This window comes from Seriola aureovittata, chromosome 9, assembly GCF_021018895.1.
Source record: "Seriola aureovittata isolate HTS-2021-v1 ecotype China chromosome 9, ASM2101889v1, whole genome shotgun sequence".
NCBI classification, from domain to species: Eukaryota; Metazoa; Chordata; class Actinopteri; order Carangiformes; family Carangidae; genus Seriola; species Seriola aureovittata.
This window is the reverse complement of record NC_079372.1, coordinates 11,919,432-11,939,866: the sequence shown is the minus strand read 5'-3', so window position 1 is coordinate 11,939,866 and position 20,435 is coordinate 11,919,432. Positions and strand designations below refer to the sequence as shown.

At 40.0% G+C, this 20,435-nt stretch overlaps 1 protein-coding gene across 1 annotated transcript; it reads right to left on the bottom strand.

Annotated features, from left to right (window-relative positions):
* Positions 1-8,598: 8,598 nt before the first annotated feature.
* On the bottom strand, positions 8,599-19,865 carry rnd1a (Rho family GTPase 1a). Its single transcript, XM_056386152.1, has 5 exons — positions 19,611-19,865; positions 18,916-19,003; positions 13,163-13,272; positions 11,987-12,121; positions 8,599-11,799 (listed from the first exon to the last, which is right to left on the bottom strand). Exons 1-5 carry the CDS (start codon positions 19,728-19,730, stop codon positions 11,554-11,556), a joined length of 699 nt encoding a protein of 232 aa, XP_056242127.1. The 5' UTR covers positions 19,731-19,865; the 3' UTR covers positions 8,599-11,553.
* Between the last annotated feature and the right edge of the window lie 570 nt (positions 19,866-20,435).

Genomic DNA, 20,435 nt, shown 5'->3' with positions numbered 1-20,435 from the left:
GAGGTAACAGCACAGAGAAATTGCAAGTCTAAGTCCATTTGGCAGAACTGAAAAACCAAACCTGAATCTTTGTAATCCAGTGGGTTGATCTCTTATTAGTCTGCTGTTTACCTGAAAGAAGACTAAAAGGCCTGCAGTAGGAGCCAGACCTATCAGTCTGTTGTTGACCACAGACTATATAGCGCAACCATGATGAAATGAGTCTGGATGCTCAATACCACTTAAAAACATGCAGCCTCTGCAGCATATTAATATTCAAGAAGTGCCGTTAGTGTAGAGACCAGATCATGTTTTTCCTGTAATCTAAACCATCCTCTGTTGTATGTGTGTACGTGCTCCTGCAAATAGATAAAAGACATTTTAGATGCTGCTACGCTTGTCTGCAGTCTAGAGTGGCTCAGTGCTGGTTCATATTCTGGACCTGCTTCTTCATCCACGGGGAGATGAAGAGAGATTTATGGAGCCCTTGTGAAGGTGAAGCAGTTTCAGTAGCAACAGATCAAAGTTGATGGTATAAAAAACAAGCACACACACAACGGAGGAAGACACTGTAGAAGAAAACAAAGAACTGGTTAGATAAATAGAAGTCAGAGTTTGTATTTTCTGTACTGACCTGTGGTCATTAGTTTTTCTTTGTTTTTCCAATTAGCTTTTAATGGATAAGTCTAAACAAGTCTGAATAAAGGGATGAAAGGAGGATGAAAACTGCTCATGAAATGAATTATGAATTTCCTTTATCTCATATTGTAACTACTAATCTGCTAAGGGCTATGTGTTCTTTAATGGTAGAGAAGGTGTCCCTCATTGGCCTTTTTCAAAGTAGATGATTTGATTTGTTATAGCAGGAAAAGCACAGGTGTTAATAATGACATTAACAATGGCTCTGTTCCATTTAGATGTCCCAGTAAGCCATGACAGTGAGCCAGCATGCATAATACCATAGCCCTGAAACTTAAACACCTAAATGTCATGCAGACATGATGAGTGTTATTAATTAAATCTGTGCTTTTCCTGGTTCCTGGCATGTTAAAGTGTCTGCAATGAAAAAGGTCTATTCTGTCTCAAGGATTGACATTTTTAACGATATTATTTTTCAAGGCCTGCTAACACTAGGTAATAAACCTGAGACCACCTAACAGCAAGACAGAAATGTGCTCATGTCTCTGACCAGGGTTTGAGAAGCTCTGGCCTTGACCTACTAGTCTCTGATCTCTATTGTTCTCTGTAGCTTCATTCATGCAATGTCGACAGAATGGGAAGAACAAGAAAAATACCCTTTATTCCAGCTCGGAAATGTTCCCACATTCTTCCAAGGTGGTTAGCCACAGTGCTAATCATACCGTCACGTTAGATAAACAGCAATTGTTCTTCTTTTTTTGTGTTACGTATTTTTGTTACAGTTTGTTACCATATGAAACCAGATACGAGCAGTGTACCACTCGTAAAAACGGCTGATATTGGATTTTATTTTGATGAAACTGCTTGTTGTGGTGCATTTGCAGCCATTCTGCCAATAGTTTGTTCATGTCTGTGCTTCTTTTCACCAAGTGGGAGATATTGCTGTCAGAAATTATAACTTGAATGCCGACATGAATCTGGTCGTATTTATGGTTTAAATGATATGCAGTGAATGCAGTATAATCCTATGTTGCACAATGTTATACAACCAGAATAAAACAAGTCTTGACTTGTTGGGCAGACTTACAGCTGGGTTGAGCAAACAAGTACAATAGGCTTTTATCACGGCGGACATTTTGACTTCTCACAGTGAGAAAAGGACGGGTGTAACTAATAACAGGGAGACTAGCGACCATTGTGTGGAAGCTAACGAGGATCCAAATAAAATAATAAAGACATAAACTTTTTAATAGATGCTTTTCTCTATTAAGATGCCCCAGGAAGCCATGACTGTGAGAGAGCATGCACGATACGAGGTCCCTGGCACTGAAGTAAGTATTAGGATTCAGCCATCGTTAATTTAATCATTTACGCCTGAGTGTTTCCCGCTGTAACATAAAAAGGCCCTTTACAACTGAGCAGAGGTCTTATCAGCCTGGATATGTGAAAACACCTGTGTGAGTGTGCAGGACCTTTGAGTCACTAAATGTAATGCTGCCAAATGGTAATATTAATTTGAAATAGAAAAATAATGTAGATTAAAAAAAGTGAATGATATGACTTTCTTTAGCTGTGGTAAGTGTGTTTGCGTTAATGTTCTCTACATTAACTCTCTGTGAATTATGGTATAAAATGTACTTTTTATGATACCTTTCTTATTTCTTATACAGTAATGCTTTTACGTAACATGCATGTAATGTATGACAGTATCAGTAATTATGTAAGTAAAATACAGAAACATTCTTCAATAATATAGTATAGATATAATTTCTATTACCCTTTTATTATAATAACTACACATTAATATAATTAAAGATTGAGCCATGAAGGTGTATGATTTATGTAATGTTGCTGGCAGCAGTTTAATCAAATCAAATCAAGTTTATTGTCATTTTACCATACATCTCTGTACAAGGCAGAGTGAGGGAATATTTCTCTGCAAACTTTTACGAAAAACACGTTCATGCAATCGACATGTCAAAGTGGCATTGTTTCTAGTGTTGACATTTTGTGCTGACATACTTCACTCTCACAAAAACACAGTGTCTTCAAACTTTGGCGCTTCACTGTTACCATGGCTACCCTACATCTGCCATTATATGTATAATATACAGTTGCCCCTAGTGAGTAATGTACTGAGTGAGGATTTAGTACAACAGCTGAATCAGAAAATGCTCATTATCATCACATTGATATGATCTTTGTATGCTACTGTTTTATCTTTGGTGTTTCTACAGTGAAGATGCAGCAGAGCTACAGTGATAAGAGGCAGATGACGAGAGACATGGGATGACATTAGATATACATGCTCAGTCACAGTTAATTGTAGATTTTCCTGCACAGAGCTACTTTGTTTTTTGTCTTTAGGTGAGCACAGTGTGCTTAAGGAGAACATTTAGTGTTAAAAGCTGGAGGAACACATCTTATAAAGAGAGAAACAACCAATTATTTGTGTAAACAGGCAAACAAATATTAAAATTCAAACTTTGTTACCATCAAAAGTCTCCAGCTTTCAACATGTTTTGATTGTTTCACAGCTGGTGAATGATTCTTCAGGTCCGGAAACATAACTGCTTTCAGCTGGTGTTGTGTAATGTTGACTATTACCTAATGTGGATCACTAACAGCTGACTATTGATAACAGTTAAAGTTAGGCTTTGTGTAAGCAAAGAGATCGATTTTAGAGGCTTGACAAGTCATGTTGTTTAGGGTCAATTCTTATGGTCAACACACTTTTGAATTAAAGATATAACATGGAAAAGACTCCACTAATTGGAAAATATTTACCAGTTTTGAAGCCCTAGAAACAGACTTTTGCTGGAGCCACATGATTGGATGGCACAGATATGACAGTGTTTAGCTGTTCTCCAGATGTACACATCACATTTCCAATAGTAACATTCTCCCCCCAATTCCTATCCCAAGCACCTCGCACACCCCTGCCTCGGCTCCCCTCCCCGTGTATTCCCCCACATCAGCCGTGGTTGTCTAATTAAACCGCCAGAAGAGCACTCACTCTTGACATGCCCTTAGGGTGTGCCAAATGGGCCACGGTGGCACGGAGTGGGGGTTAGATCTGGTGAAGGTGAACAGTGTGCATAAACAGGGGATTCTGGGGGTGTCATTATATGGCAAATGAGGAAAGGGGGACAGGATAGTTGTACCAGGGGAGTCTATTTACCTCTGGCAGGGACACAAGGAGTCTTATCATTGCAGCAGACCTGAGCTGAGCGGTGGGGTGTGTGAACCTGGCTCACCTCACTGCGCTTAGGAGCTAGAAAATATGCAGAGCATACAAGATAAACTGCTTAGTATACACAGCACACACTGGCACACATTCATACACCAATTCACATGTACATCATCATGCATGGTTGCCGTTAGCTGCACATACAGTATTCTCAGACACATACATGAAGAGATAATGGGAAGGCACTAGCACAACTGCCAAAACAACTTGAATAACAGTATTTACAGCAGCAAGTGGAAGGAAGCCCTATATTTATTGAATATTAAACTTTATTTTCAGCACATTATGCACAGTATGCTAATACAGCTTAATATGGTTAATATTAATGTGAGTCAGTCCTCAGGGTTCAGGGCTATAGAAAGGCTGTGCTGTATGCTGTCGGCTGATGTTTGTGTGCCTCATTGAGTAGCCCAAAGCACATAGACATTCACAGGCTGAGAGCTGCCCTGCTGCCTGAACCTGTCACATCAGAGCAGCCTTAGACTGAGCAATCAGACAGAGCGGGACAGACTGATTGAACAAAACTTCACTTCAACGAGTCCGGTACGATCAAGAAATTCAGCTTTGATTTTTCTTATTTTTGTGCCAGCGTTGGCTTTTTGTCTGTTCCTTTGTTTAGAAGAGCGATGCCAGAGCGATTCAAACACATACAAAAAATCTTTTAGAGAAATAAAGACAATCATAACATGAATACACATTGACAGCTGTATTTGAATGGATAAGTAGGATCTTTAAAGGAACAGTTTGACATTTTTGAAAATACGCCTGTTTGTTCTGTTGCTGGGAATTAGATGAGATGACTCTCATAACTGTCCTGGAAAATATACTGCTACAGGATTAAACAACTACAATATACAGTGTTTATTAGTGAGCTTTAGAGGTGCTGGTTGGTGGACTTTGCTACCTTTGGACGGAGCTATACTTCTGTTTCCAGTCTTAATGCTAAGCCCACCTACCTGGCTGCTGGCTGTCGCCAGACAGACATGAGAGTGGTGTCGATATTTTCGTCTAACTCAAAAAAGCAAAGCGTATCTCCCAAAATTTGTCACTGCATTGCATGGATTATGTAGACATACAGTAGGTGGGAAAAATATAAGACATCATAGTGGACATGTCTGCTGGAAGGAACCACAGAGAGGCAGATGCCCATATGGGACACTCCTTCCCCCACCCCTCACCCAGCTGAGCCTTTGACATACAACCCCGTTTTCCATCCAGAGACAGGAGTTATGACTCTGTCAGAGCAGCTGTGGCAAAGCTCACTGTGTGTGTGTGTGTGTGTGTGTGTGTGTGTGTGTGTGTGTGTGTGTGTGTGTGTGTGTGTGTGTGTGTGTTCAGTGTGTGCACAGGCATATGAGGGAATGTAACCTATATAGTCTGTCAGTCTGCAGATAGCTCATCAGTAACCAGGCAGCATGCTGTAGCTTTGCAAAGCCCCATCCTCTCATCAGCCCTTTGCCTCCTTCTCTGCTGCTGCGGTGGTGGAGAGGTCTGATAGGTTGATCGTACAAATGTGTGTGTGTGTGTGTGTGAGACTGCATCATGTGCACGTTTTTATTTGTGTCTGCGCTTCCATGTCTGATAGATGATGTGCTTATGTGGTAATGAGCCACGCTGCACTGTGACCATTTTCCCTGACTCCCCGAGAGGGTTTCAGATGGCAGCGTTCTTCCCTAAATCATCCTCCCTCCGGTTCCTGATCCTGATCCTCAACAGTCGCATCGTCTCTCCTGCAGGCATCATCCATCCAGGCAGGAACGGAAAAATGTCTAGACTGCACAGATCACTTGCTGCTGACCTGTTCATTAGTTTACATCCAATATGTCAGTGCCATACATGTGTCATTGTTGGCCCGTATGTCTATTTTCAAGCATGAATTGATTTACAGAAACTATCATTGGCATGGAGGTAATTTTATCATTAAATCAGCGGTGCAGCCCCTGTTTTTTTCCCCCCATTTTTAGTTTTTATTTTACTTACTTTATGCATACCCAGTACAAAGAAAAGAAAAAAACTAGACAAAATTAAAGCAAAAATAAAAATTGCATACAGATATCTCTCATTCCTGGAAACAGGGAAACGGATTTAAAGGAATATTTTTGACATTTTGGGAAACAAAAATGATTGGATCGATAAATAAATAATTGCATATTAATCAGTGAGCTTTAGAGGTTCTACAGGTGGATTTTGTTACCTTTAAGCAAAGCTGAGTGTTACCCCATGTTTCCAGTCTTTATGCTAAGCTAAGCTAACCAGCTGCCAGCTCTAGCTTCATAGTAACCATACAGACATGAAAGTGGAATTGATCTTCTTATCTAACTCTTGATATCGTTTAACAATCCTTCTAACTGGTTAGCCGGGGTAGTGTGGGTCACCTGCTAAAGAGCAACTTTAACAAAGTAGTTCAATATTTTGGGAAATACACCTCTTCGCTTTTTTGCGAGAAGTTAGATAAGAAGGTTGACACAACTCTCACATCTCTTCAGTAAGTCTTTCCTATGCTTATCTTGCATTGCTCTTACATTTCTTGTTTTTACTCATACCACCTGCAGTCTGCCAGCTAGCCCCTTCTGCAGCATTATTGGCTGCTTTATCATATAATTATTTGCTGCCATGAGCCACAGATTAAAGTTTAGTGAGCTGCATGAGGCTCATGAGCTGCGCAGTATCACAGACTGAGCATAAAGACCGGAAACAGGAGGAAATAGCAAGCCAAGCTCTGCTCCTGCCTAAGAATATTTTTTCTTTATGCTAAGATAAGCTAACCAGCGACTGGCTGTAACTTCATATTTACCATACTGACAGGTTCAATCTTCTCATCTAACTTTTTTCAAGAAAGCTAATACATGTGTTTCAAAAATGTGGAATTATCCCTTTAAACATAGTCATGCGCAAAACCAGCAGAAAAGGGCTTTCATCCAGAAAGGTGCAGTCTTTGTCAAAGGACGATGGCAGGGCCTGGGTTCCACATCCACTATGTGCAGTGTAATCATGCCTTGGAGCAAGCTGCCATGGATGACAGGCTCAATGTGCCTTCATCACAGCTTTATCTGATTTGCAGAGACATGTAATGTACATGGGCCAGTTTCTGATAAATGTGTGTATGTGTGCATTTATCTGTGTGAGAGAGACAGGGAGACAGAGAAACTGCAGAAAAAGATAAGCGTCATAGACACACGGGCTGGAAGCCCAGTTTATCCAAAAGACGATCAAAGAACTACAACAATTCCAGCTGCAGAAAATCAATGTTGGACTTGACAAGAGCAGGGATGCAGAGTATATTCTCACAATTTCCTCCTCTCCTATTGTACAAAGGTGAGGGATAAGGAGGTCATGAGTCTCTGCTGTATCCTGTGCATGATAGTTCAGGAATTGCAAACATTCAGCCACTTCATCCACGTCGTATCATCAGTGGGCAGAGTGTGACAGCAGGACATAGCCAGGGAGTTTCCGATAAGAGACTGTATCAGTCAAGTGAAAGACTAAGCAAATATAATAATGGAGGTCAGGGAGGATGGTTGGTTACATAAGGAGAAGAAAGAGAAATGGAAAAGAAACAGCAGTAGCGTTGGAATAATGTTTTGAAAGAATTGCTCAAGTTTTTAATATTTTTGGAAGGAATATTTTGTTCTTTGTGAAATTACTGAACTGAATTTCTTACAGCCTTAACTATATGTGAACCCTTTACCAGATAACATAACTAGCTTGTTAATATAATATATAATATGGTCGACATATGGGGACACTTGATGAGAAAGCAGTTTAAAAATGATGTAAACTGGTGAGACTTTAAATTACATTTCACAAAATAAATTTGTGAATTTATTTTTGGAGGTCATGTTTCAGCTTGTGATGTGCAGTCAGTCAATTCCTATTTTCATAGTTAGTAATGTAACACATTTAAGTCTTAGCAGGTCAATGCATTTAAGCTCTGTTACTGTGATTTACTAAATGTAGAACTAAATGTAGTTTGAAGCTACCCAGTAATTACTTTGACCATAGCTTAGTGAAGGAATTATGATGCTGTGCAAGACGAGGACTTCATAGTCAAATCCAACAACAAATCCCAACAATAGAAAGGTTTCAAAACCAATCATGTGGCATGGACTGTGGTTTTGCTGTGCAGACACCATATTGTGAAGCTGCTGTATAATTGTGGGCCACACAGTCCTTAGGACTCAACAACAAAAGTTCAGTTTGATTTCCAGAAATACAAACGAATACAAACAATGAGCTAAAACAGCTTCATTTTACAGCTTCATTTTATTTTGGAGAGCTACAGTTTTAACCCTCAGGAATTAGGGTAAATCAGTCGGCCTCTCAGTCAGACATACAGTAATGTGTTATCTGTATCTTGGAGTGTGAAGTGAAGTACTGTGCCCATGACCTGGGAACGAGTTCATATTATCATTCTTTCTTAAGACAAAATAAACAGTGTGCTGCCAAGCTATCTTTGTTTCTCTCAAGGAGCCTTGAATTTGACTAAATTACCCAAATAATCATTTGTTCTAATTTGATATAGCTCCTGAAACTGAGACGTGAAAACTGGCGTTCTTTGACATGATTGAAGAGAAACAAAAAAATATATATCTTACGTGAAAAGTGTGCAATATATAATGCTTGTATATGCATTTATTATATGCATTTATACTATTTGTATTTACAGTTCTTTTGGCATTTCTCCATTTCATTATAATGAGTTAAACACAGAAAAAACACTGACTTATAAATAAACTTCAGACATTTATTTAAATAAAGATTCAAAGATGAAAATAGCATATGACAATAACAAATACAGAATTCAATCAATAATTTAAGCCATAATTGGCAACTTGACACAAACATTTTGTTTTGCCTCAGTAACATTCCTTTGGGGGATTTCTTATAAACAGTTTTAAGAGGAAGGATATGTACAACAAAACAAGTCTGTCTGCCAAAACCGAACAAGAGAGAAACTGTGAAATGCAGGTTTATCTGAAGGCCTTGCAAAGTCTTAAAAAGCACTGACTTTAATATCCAAAAAAAGTCGTTACAAGGTATTAAAAGCCTTAAATATAATGAAAAAAAAGTCTGAACTCTTGTCCCTTGGCTGCTGTAGGCAGTAATGTTTGTTCTAAAATGTTACTGTATGTGACTGCATTCTCAAGAGACATTACACACCCAGAAACTAAAAATGGGATTGTTATGACAGTGGATTGGGCTGCGGGAGGTTGTTAAATCATTTTTTTGTGGAGTTTCAGGCAGCACCATCAGACCTGGACCAAACACTGTCTCTGCTACAGCTACAGTAGCTAGGAAGATCATCAGCTCAAACAACAAGAAGAGATTTCAACAACAACTTACACAAATGAATCATTTTCATTAATAAATCCATCAAATTATTTTCTGTTAATACCAGGTCACAGACCACATTGATTTTATTAATTATATCACAAGGAATTATTGTTATATAGACCTGCTGCTGGGATGTTCTGAAAAATGTGATATAATAATAAATAATTCTAGTCCATATCTTCCATTTTGCTTTCCATCACACCTTCATACTTTGGACAGTATGAAACAGGCATTAAATTTAATTCTATTTGGTATTAAAAAGTCTGAAACCCTGCAGAAACCCTTAAATGTAAAATGCATGTTGTGCTATCCTTATTTGGGATAGCACAATACTCTAGACAGGACAAGTGAAATGACTGCGGCAGAGCTGCAGAAACACGTTTTAGATGGTATGCTGTTTCCAACAACCCACTCCTAGTTGCCACCAGCGCGGGGTCTTTAAAACCATGTAGAGACCTTTAACAGGTCACTGCTCCCTGAAATGTCCAGCCATCATCATCGCTGTGGCTTCTGTCTGATGCTACAAATAAAAGGTGAGGCGCCCTCTCGGAGAACCATCCCTCCTTCTCTCTGGGAGACAGGAGTTCTGCTCACACTGTTGCTAGGCAACATGTTAAATTCCAGTGTTCTGTACATCCAGAGAAATCCGGGCTTCTCGGTGCAGAACTACAAATCATCAAGTCCTCCATTAGCTGAGCTGTCAACAGCTGCTAATGCCAGAGGACTCAAGTAAATACAAGAACAACATCAATAGCTACAAAAACACCGCAGACAGCCACAAGCCAGAAGAAACATCCAGAAAAAGCTAAGTGAAAAATGTCAAGAACACTTTGCAGGGAAGTTAAAAAATAAAGTCAAAATATTTTTAAAGCATAAGAAGAAGAAGAAAAAAAAAGGATCGAAGGTGGAGCGAAAAAACAATTTCTCCAGACAGGACCAGCCTGTGATTCAACCCCACCCCATCATCTCAGGGACATGTAGTGATATTACAGATATGGTTTATACCCTTTTATTTTAATTGTCTGAGTCATGAGTCTGACAATTTCAAACGAGTGCAATCCTAAATCAGTGGAGTCCTCTTTTAACCCAGCACCTGGAGCTGGCTGTGGCATGGTGAGCAAGCCCATGTGAGACATTGCCATTGAGGAATATTCAAATAACCATGAGGCAGAGGATTCAAAAACAACTTTTTTGATATATTAAAATGAATCCATCTAATTTGGCTTGTATAAAAAGAAATCTTAGTTTTATCTAAGAGAGAATGGTTTCGTTTTTCTGCCTGGAAGATGTATTCAAAAGTGGACCATTAAGCAGCTGAAGTAGCAGGGAACAGTGAGATAATGCATCATGTAACATCACAAAAATCAAGGCTTATGGTTAATAACACTGAACAATTAAGACTGCTGTGGTGATGGGTAATGAAAGGGGATCTGACAAAAACATGTTCAGACAGTCTTTACATGGCCCAGATTTTGTGTTTGTTTTTGTCACAGCGTGTCCACCCGAAACTGTTCTGTGGCTCATGTGAGTGCTGAGTCACATTGCGCTCCATCAGATGTGCTCTGAGCTCATCCTCCCACCGCCTTTACAAATTAATACTCTGCTTGCTTGCCAAGTCCCGCCCTTCTCTCCCCATTTTCTCCACTGTCAGCTCTAATTCCCCAACGAAATACTGTGAGGGGTCGAGGGCTGGGGGTGGGGGTGGGGGGTGGTGGGTAATTTCCTCAAGGACCACTGTTTTAAATTCCCTAAGCTGTACACACCGCCTCCTGCACTGTCAAGTTTTACATTTCATCCCGTCACTCAGCCCATATCGTGACCTTAAAGGGACATTCAAATCAAGAGATGGATGGGTAAGGGCACTGCTATAGAATTTCAAATGGGTCTCATCAGAGTAATGCAGTCATATGCAGTGTTTTCAACCACTTTCCACTTAGAAAAGAGGAGGCACTGACCTTATTTAAGCTGACTCTATTACAGCAGCCTTTATGTGAGAGCAAACCAGGTCTGCACCTTAAAGTGGCTGTTATGCTCTCTTTGTACAGGACAGTTTAATTGATCTGAAATATTTTCAACATCAAACATTTTTCACTCTGTCTCTGTGCTGAGTGCTGGTGACAGGTCATGATCAAAAGTTCAGTGTCAGAGTTGAATATAGAGAGGGTAGTGATCTTTTTGAAGTGGCTGAGGGAGTTTGGGCTGCAAAGGAGAGAGAGAGAGAGACAGATAGGCTTTCTACATATCCACATCGTTGCTCTCTCTCCCTTGCACACCGTGCACCCTTGCTGAACAGGTTACAATATAGTTCACTTGTCCTTGCTTTCTTTTTTCCAGCATGATCCCAGTAGTATTCACATGATGGAGCAGCTCTTGGACTTGTCCTTGCTGAAGGTGGAGGAGAGGAGTTCTGTCTTGCTGGGCAGGTTGAGGAGCCTCTTGGAGAGGCGGCGGACGGGGCTGGGTTTATTGGCAGGCTGGAGTTTGTTCATGCAGGCCAGCGCTGCGGTACGGAAAACACTGTGGATGCTCTTCTCTGATGTGAAGGCTGAGCACTCCAAGTAAGCCTCTGCTCCAAGCTGCTTGGCCATGGACGAACCCTACAATGTCAGGTGGAAAATATATGTATGTAAAACTGAGCCAGAGTAGATATCCCAGTATCCAGTCAAGATAGTTGGATAGATACTTTATTTATCCCTTTAGGGGAAATTCATGAATGTCTAGACAACGGACAAAACCTGCATACACACTCAAAGGAGGAAACAGTAGTCATGTCCTGGAACAAACCTGCTCATGGGAGATGGGACTTTGTTTCTGATTGGACAGCTCAATGCGCGTGCACACGTCCGTGCGCAGGTCTGTCTTACAGCCTATTAACAGGATCCGTGTGCTGGGGCAGAAATCCTGGATCTCTGCTTTCCACTGCAAAGAAAATTAAACAGAGGTGTCACCGGACTCTTACTTGAAATTGTAACGTATAGAAAGTGAAAATGGGGCAGCACTCATTATTGATAAACGAGGCGACCGGCTTGAGTAAGTATACACATTAAGCTGGTTAAATTTGTAAACACTTTTTCTTGTCCTCCGTCCAGATGAAAACATAATTTTTCTCCGCCCAAAGTGGAGATTTTTCAAAATGGCCTCCAGAGTGTGTAAATCTGAAAACACCACCTTATTTCAGTGTGTATCCTGTAAACACGGCTTTTACTAAACAATGACATAAGCCTGCCCAGTGAGGGTCGAAGCTGAGTGGCAGCAAAGAAGACAACTTTGAGTTGCCCCTAACTTTCACCTTGATTGTTCATTTTAGCAGAGCTGCTGTCATTAACCTGGATTTGTGTTGATTGTGTCAGACAGCATCACAATAATAAAAGAAGCCTCAGAATGACTGCTGGTTAACATGTATGTTGACATGTTTTCATCGGTTGGGATTTAATCACTATTTCACACTCATTCAGCTCTCTACCAACAGGAACAGAAAAATACGTAAATGAGAAGAGCCATACTGTGAATTTAGCTGCATCAAAACACAGTACAGGTGGGCGCAGAGAGCAGGAGGAGACTTAACGGAGGTGCACCAGGCTTTTTCTGTAATCATATTTTAAATGTTGATATAGTCCTTAAACAGTATTAATTTACTGATTTTGTCAGACGTCTCCACTATGAAATAATGATTCTATCAGCCAGCTGCCTGCCCCACTCCTTACCAGATGTTGGCTGTGTTGGCATTTGCCAAAGTGGGTGAGAAGGATGAGATTTAACTACATTCATGTTGTTTCACTGTGGACAGAGCTCTCCACAAAAACAACCCGGAAACACTAATGTGGACTCAAATTGTTTACACACAAAACGAGTGTTTTAAGATTCATATGAATATGAATTAATGTAGATGTAGTCTGAAAATGAAGCAGTAACACTGTGGTGTCGTCATCCTGTCATGTTCAACATTGCAGCTGTCCGTACCTTCTTCAGTGCACTGTCCACAGTGTCTGGTCGGCTGATGTCAAAGCACAAGAGCACTGCATCTGAGTCGCTGTAGCAGAGCGGCCTGACGTTGTCGTAGTAGGGAGAACCTGAAAGGACAGAACAGACACAGAGTATGAACATGTTGTTGAAGAAGCTCAACTTGAAATAACATCTTTGAAAACGAAAACCTTTAGTTTTCCGGCTGTCAGAAAGCAGAAATAGAAACAAAGTGTCTCTTTCTACCTTCTCAGTCCAGATGACACTATTATAATGTTCTTTCACAATCGTCCTCCTCACATTCACACAGTACAAACACGGACTAATAAACCTCTGCCAAACTGATAAGAGAGCAAATAATTTAACCAAGCTTGTCGCCCTCCCACTGAGAGGATTTTTTCCAGGAAAGTAAACTAACTCAGTGAGTCACAGGCAGTTCACATCCTTCCATTATTAGTCAATATCAAACTTTATTTACCAAACTTTTGAACGAGTAAAAAAACTACCTGGTGTCCTGAGAAAGGGAAATTATCATCATACGATATTCTCTTCCATGACTTTTCCATGATAAAGTGCCAAAAGACAGAGACTATGTCTGAGCAAAATTAAGCAATTTTAAACTTTATCTGTTAAATTAAGTCTCTCTATCAATACATGTTCTGTATACATATAATGGGAAAAACACTCATTTGCTTTCTGGCAACAGTTACATGAGAAGATTGACAGCCAGCAACAAAGCACAAAGACTGGAAACAGGGAAACAGCGAGCCTGACTCGAGACTCTGACTTGATTTCACAAAATAAAACCTTTTTAATAAGCCTGTGTATATTCTCATTTGTCCAGGTCATAGTATCCTAAAGGAGTTTTTTAAATCGAAAACAACTGGACTAGGTTATTTGTATGGGAAGACGTTTCACCTCTCATCCAAGAGGCTTCATCAGTTCGTGTACGCATCTGACCAGGCTAGGAGTGGTCCTACTTTCTGGTGTGTAGACCCAGGTATTTAACCTCTTGTGGGCGTTCACAAGGATGATGATGTCACTGGTTCCCTTTTGTGCTCCAAGTGTCAACGACAGTCGTTTGCATGACTGTCGTTGGTGGAAAATTGGTTTCGACTTCGTTAGTGCTCTATTGTGTTATAACGACAGTCGTTGGAGTCACTCGCCACTTGTGAACAGTTGTTATTCTTGGAGGCTAGATTGTTGAGTCTCCTGGGAAGGGATGAAAGGGCAGCATTGTAAATTGGAGATAGGTGGTGTCTGAGACCTCCTCCCCTGTTGAGGGATGGTTTCTCTATTTTTACATAGATGGCCTCTTTTACTCCTCTTTCGAACCAACTGTCCTCTCTGTCTAGGATGTGGACATTGCTGTCCTCAAAGGAGTGGGCTTTCTCCTTGAGATGTAAATGGACAGCAGAGTCCAAGCCTGAGGAGTTAGCTCTCCTGTGTTGGGCCATGCGTTTATGCAGTGGTTGTTTCGTTTCTCCAATGTAGAGGTCATTGCATTCCTCGTTACACTGGACTGCATACACCAGATTGCTTTTGCGGGTGTGTGGTGTTCTGTCTTTGGGGTGTACCAACCTCTGTCTGAGTGTGTTGCTGGGTTTGAAATACACAGGGATACGGTGTTTGTTGAAGATCCTCCTGAGTTTTTCTGATACTCCAGACACATATGGAATGACTATGTTGTTTCTCTTGTTTAGTTTTTCTTTCTCAACCACTTTGCTGGTTTTCTTTCTGGAAGTAGCTGCAGTTTTCACAAAGGTCCAGCTAGGGTAACCACAAGTTGTGAGGGCAATCCTCAGGTGCTTGTGTTCTGCCCCTTGGGCCTGTGAGCTGGTGGGCACGTTATCAGCTCTGTGTTGCAGGGTTCTGATCACACCAAGCTTGTGTTCCAGAGGGTGGTGTGAGTCGAAAAGTAGATATTGGTCTGACTCTTTTTAATATGTTATATTAACAAAAATGAAATGGAGAAAATGATTGTGTTTTAAAAGTCAAATGCTTGAATTGATTGCAATCACACCTCCTGGTGGCCAATCACTCCCAAACCTTATACCATATTCTAAAACCCACAGCTGCATATGTCCTCAACATTTTGTCCTCACACTCATATAACAGTTCTAACCATTTCAAATTAATGCTTATTGGCTTATGACAGCCATGATTTCTGGTCAAATTGTGTTGCGAATATCACAGCACTATACAAGGATGAATTGTGCAAAGTTTGAAGTAAACCAGTTAAAGTCAATTAAAATGAGATTTTCTTTCTGTATGCCATCAAATTTTATACAATCACCCATATTTAATTGCAATTACACAGATGTATTCTGTGCAGGAGTCACAGTAATTAGACTAGAGCAAAGCACGCTCGTTAATTTTGCTGTGGGCTTCATTTTCAACCATCACTTACACTACACAGGAACTATTAAACTATGATAACATGTAGACGATCATCACTATTCATCACCTCACTCAGAGAGGCTTCCCTGATACTTACACATAAAAATGTCACCTGAGTTGTGAGGATGTGAATTATGGTGTGAAGGAAACTTATTCTGCTTCCATTGCCATAAACAGCACATCTTTACAATATGTAGAAGTTTTTTTTTAACTCTCAGGAAGGCTCCTGTGCTAAAAACAGACTGACAGGATGTCTGCTCTCTGTTGTCCTCGCTCTGCCACCTAATCACTCCCCACACACCAACACTAAGATTTAAATTTCCTACTCCTGTCCTTGGGGCCAAATGTGCATCAGAAGCTTTTCCTTGCAAAAATAAGAGAATATAATTACATTGGGAATAGCTTCTTCGAATATGCTTCAAATTAACTAACAATCGTGTTGTCTTGATGAATCTCCTGAGACATTTAGGAATTCTTTTCCTTTACTGTAATATTACCATTAAAAAACACAGTTGTTCAAAAAGCTCTTCCGGTTTACTCAGTCTTCCTGAATCTTCGTCTTCATGCTGCAAAGTAGGACAACTTATACAACTACATTCTATCAATAAAATTTTTTTAGAGGGAATCAAAGCGCCCATCACATAACTATCCAGGGTGATGTAAGGATGGAGAAAGCGTAAGCAAAGCGATTTTAAAGAGGACACAACTTCGAGCACCTACCAACTCCCACACTTTAGCGCCCCCCTGCCTGGACACACAAACACACAAAGCAAACACACACACACACACACACACACACACACACACACACACACACACACACACACACACACACACATTCACATGCACACAGCCTTTTAAATTAAGCAAACATTAGCTGATGTACTGAAACTGTCTTCTCTTCTGTCAAACAGAGATAGCAAATGGAAGGAGTTGGACCCTTCCTCATACATCTAAAGAAAGATCAAACAGAGCATGTCAGTCCATCATGAAACATGCAACATAAACTGAAATCTATGCTTCTTAGGCTTCAACTAACAGTTATTTCCTTTATCGGTTAATCTGCTGATAATCTAATCTTCATTTATTTATTGTTTGGTACATAAAATGTCAGATAATGAAAATTCCAGAGAGACTTTTGAATTGCTTGTATTGTTCAACCATAATGAACTTAATATCTACAGCAAAAAGAGGCAGAAAATCGTCACATTTGAGAAGCTTAAACAAGGTCAGTTTTCACTTTTTTTCCTTTTATTTAATAGATTTATTGATCATGAAATTGTTGATGAATTTCCTTTCAAACGACTCATCATTTCAGCTTTGGAATTGAGGAACTGAGGTTAAACTTAACCTTTTCTCTTCTGTTCTCCATGCTAGAAGATAATATAAGATCATATAAGAGCCAATTAATTGATCAGTCGCTTGAAAGAAAACGAGTCAGCAACTATTTTGATAACTAACTAATCGTGTCAGTCATTTTCCAAGTAAAAATGCCAAATGCTCTGTGTTTCTAGCTTTTCAAACATGAGGATTTTCTTCTTCTATTTGTCATGAATGAAATATCTTTTGGTTTTGGCTTTGTGTTTGGGTTACAACAAGCAATTCAAGTATGTCAATTTAGGCTGAGAGGAGAGAATAGATTAGCAGATAAATCAATTATGAAGTACTCATTAGTTGCAGTCCTAGAACAAATGTAAATAGGTCTTATGCAATTTTTCCTCTGGAAAGGGTGACTGTCCAGAAAGTTTTTACTCCGTGGGAGATAAACAGACAAACCTACATTAGTTCAGCGCTGGCTTCAGTTACATAAGACCTTTTTTTTAGGCAGCACACACCATAAGGCAGTGAGGAGGTCATGCATATCTTTTCTCTCAGTATCCCTCACTTGCGCCTTCTGTTCACAGTGACTGTACGGCGTACACACACAGTTGCACACATAGTAAGACAGGACACACACACACACACACACACAAACACACATGCCTGCCCACACTCGTACAGACTTCCACCCCCTGCATGGACGAGGCATCCCCCTCTCCCCTGTGAAACAACCCCTCTGCAGGCCAACTGGCACCGCTCAACTTCCGCTGAGCACAATGCCTCAGCTAGTGCTGTTATGAAAGAAATCTATACTGCTGAGGATGGTTTTCCTATTGATCCAATTTACATAATTTCTCTTAATGTTTAAGGCCATTATGTCAGTAGGCCCCTGCTGTTAACCTATCCACGCAGCTCAAAACACATTTTCAAGACAGCAACGTAAAACGGTCACAAACATCTTAAACATTTTCGATCCAAAATCCAAATGAAGGAGGGACACTCATGTATTTCTTAAGTCTATGTAACTAAAGATTCTTGTCCTTATTGATTAATCTGCATGTTGTTCTTTTGATTAATCATTTTGTCTATAAAATGTTTGAAAATTGTGAACAATATCTATCTTTAGTTTCCCACATGTCAAGATGAAGTCTTCAGATGTTTTGTTTTGTTCACCCAACAGTCCAACTCAGGGATATTCAGTTTACAATCAAATAAAATTGAGAATCAAATCGTCACGTTTAAAGAGGCTGGAACCGGCAAATTACTGGCTTTTTTTGCTGCTTGAAGGGTTAATCAAATGATTAATCATCTAAATATTTCAGCACTAGTTTGTATTTATGATAAAGCTGGCTGAGAAATGTGTCTCATTTTGAGATGAAAAAAAGTCATAACTAAGACGTTGCTGTTAATATATACCTCAGGGCCCCAATAAAATAAAGGGGGGACTCTAAACCTAGTGTTAGGTTTTGAATTACCACTTTGCATTTATTTAATCTATTCCCTTAGCGATCTTCCAAGTAATAGCTTGGTTATGTCTATCAAACCGGGGTCCCCATTTGTCTTTGGTTCTGAAGGGTTTGAAGGATTCACATGTAAAACTGTCAATTTTGGGCCTCAGTTGTCCTGCGAGTAATCCACGCAGGGTTTGTTGCTCCCGTCATTCATTGCCAGCACCACTTTTCTCTCACCAGATTTCACACTAGTGAAAAGCTGCTTAACTGCATCAAAACAGGACTGACAGACAGTGACGCCTGGGTAAACAGCAACAACACTTTGAGTAAAACAATAGACGAGGGGGGGGCTTCATTTACAGTTGTTACCACCCGACTCCAGGCTGGCTGTGTTACCGGGAGGGTAAACAAGTTACACGAATCAACTTGAATACAGCACTGAAACTGACTTCTTAACTCAGTGCACACAAACACAAGACAATGACCATGGCAGATTGGGTGGCTTTTAAACAGTCTGTGAGTCAAACATTTAGTTTTATTCAACTGTGGGCAGGTTAAACAAAAAGAGAGCATCATCCTCACCTGATGTGTCCCAGAGGCTGAGCTCGACTCGCTGGTCTTCAAGCTCCAGACAGGCTGTGTAGTTCTCAAACACAGTAGGGACATAAGTCTAGAAATGGACAATTAAAGAAAGACTTAGGATTTAAGGAGCGTGGAATCCACATGGAAAATGACTTAACTTACTCATTATTTACTATGAAGAACAAATGATCTTCGGGAGTCACCAGAGATGGATTTACTGAGTCGGACCAACAGCAAAATGTGTAAGATATATATATTTTTTTTTTTTAAATAAAGGTTAAGCAGATCTTTACATTTGTGAACGTTATTTTTTTTAAGTGACTGAAAGAATAAATCAATAATCAGAACTTATCAATTCATATTAACATCTTAACCTACATATACAGTATCACATACTTTAGTCTCAGTCTAGGTATTCTGTGTAAACCTGCATAGGTTACAAACCCTAGTGTGAAAACATTGCCTCCAGTCAAATAATCTTCAGTCAAAACACTGTATATAAGACCAATAGGATATCAACAAATTTAAATTAAGTAGCACTAACCTAAACAGTATTGGAAACCAGGAGGTACAATATACTGAATAGTGTAGGAAAACGTTTTAAAAACTCTGAAAGTCCTTGTTGGAGTATTAAAGAATGAAACAGCTGATGCAACAAAAACTACAGACATGAACTGTGTAGAGAAACCTCATACCTCTGGATAGCAGTCCTTTGCCAACACTTGTAACATCGCTGTTTTCCCGCATTGGACGTCTCCGACCAGCACGAGTTTACACCTCGCTACAAAAGGCTGAGTGAGTCTTCTTTCCTTCATGGCGGGAACAAATAAAACAGGCAGACTATCAGAAAGGAACAGGGGTAGAAGTAATGAAATAAGTCCCTCTGGTAACCAGCTGCGTCCTCCCTCCTGCTCGGTCAGTCAGTCAGTCAGTGAGTGAGTGAGTGAAGAGGCGCAGCAGCAGCAGCAGCAGTCAATGAAGCGGCCACTGCGGAACTTTATATATAGTCGCGCCAACCAATGAGCGAGCCGGAAGAGGAGACGGGCAGAGCTGCAGGGCTGTAGCCACGTTTTCAGAAATATTCAATCAGGAGTCCCCTCCAGAAAACAAGAAAAACTTTCTATCATTATTAGTAGTAGTATTATTAGTATTTGTATCGTTCATCTTTAATTTATTCAGTTTTTCAGTCTAAATTAGTCAAAAATTAAAGGAAGCAGATCAGGATTAGAGTGAAGTTTCGTGGGGATTTTTGTCCTCTCATCCTCTTCATGGAAAACTTGATGTGTCTTTTTTTTAGAGACCTAAATCTGAAACAGAAACAGATACAAAATATGTCAACAACCTCACAGGAAAATCTGATTAATGTAGCCTATGTGTTATTGACATTGTTATTCCTCTTCTGCCAGCAGTTTGTGTGTGTAGTTTGTGTTTGTGCAACACACAGTGAAACCAGACGTAATCAGAAAGTACCTCATTTGTTATCTGACTTGAGTCAATAGTACAACTGGTTGTGTGTGCTG

Excerpts from the sequence above, each read along its gene's own strand:
- rnd1a (XM_056386152.1), bottom strand. The coding sequence starts at position 19,730 with ATGAAGGAAAGAAGACTCACTCAGCCTTTTGTAGCGAGGTGTAAACTC. Across the intron at positions 19,004-19,610 it reads CAAAGGACTGCTATCCAGAG|ACTTATGTCCCTACTGTGTT; the intron begins GTATGAGGTTTC and ends GTCCATTTCTAG. Across the intron at positions 12,122-13,162 it reads TGGACAGTGCACTGAAGAAG|TGGAAAGCAGAGATCCAGGA; the intron begins GTACGGACAGCT and ends TTTTCTTTGCAG.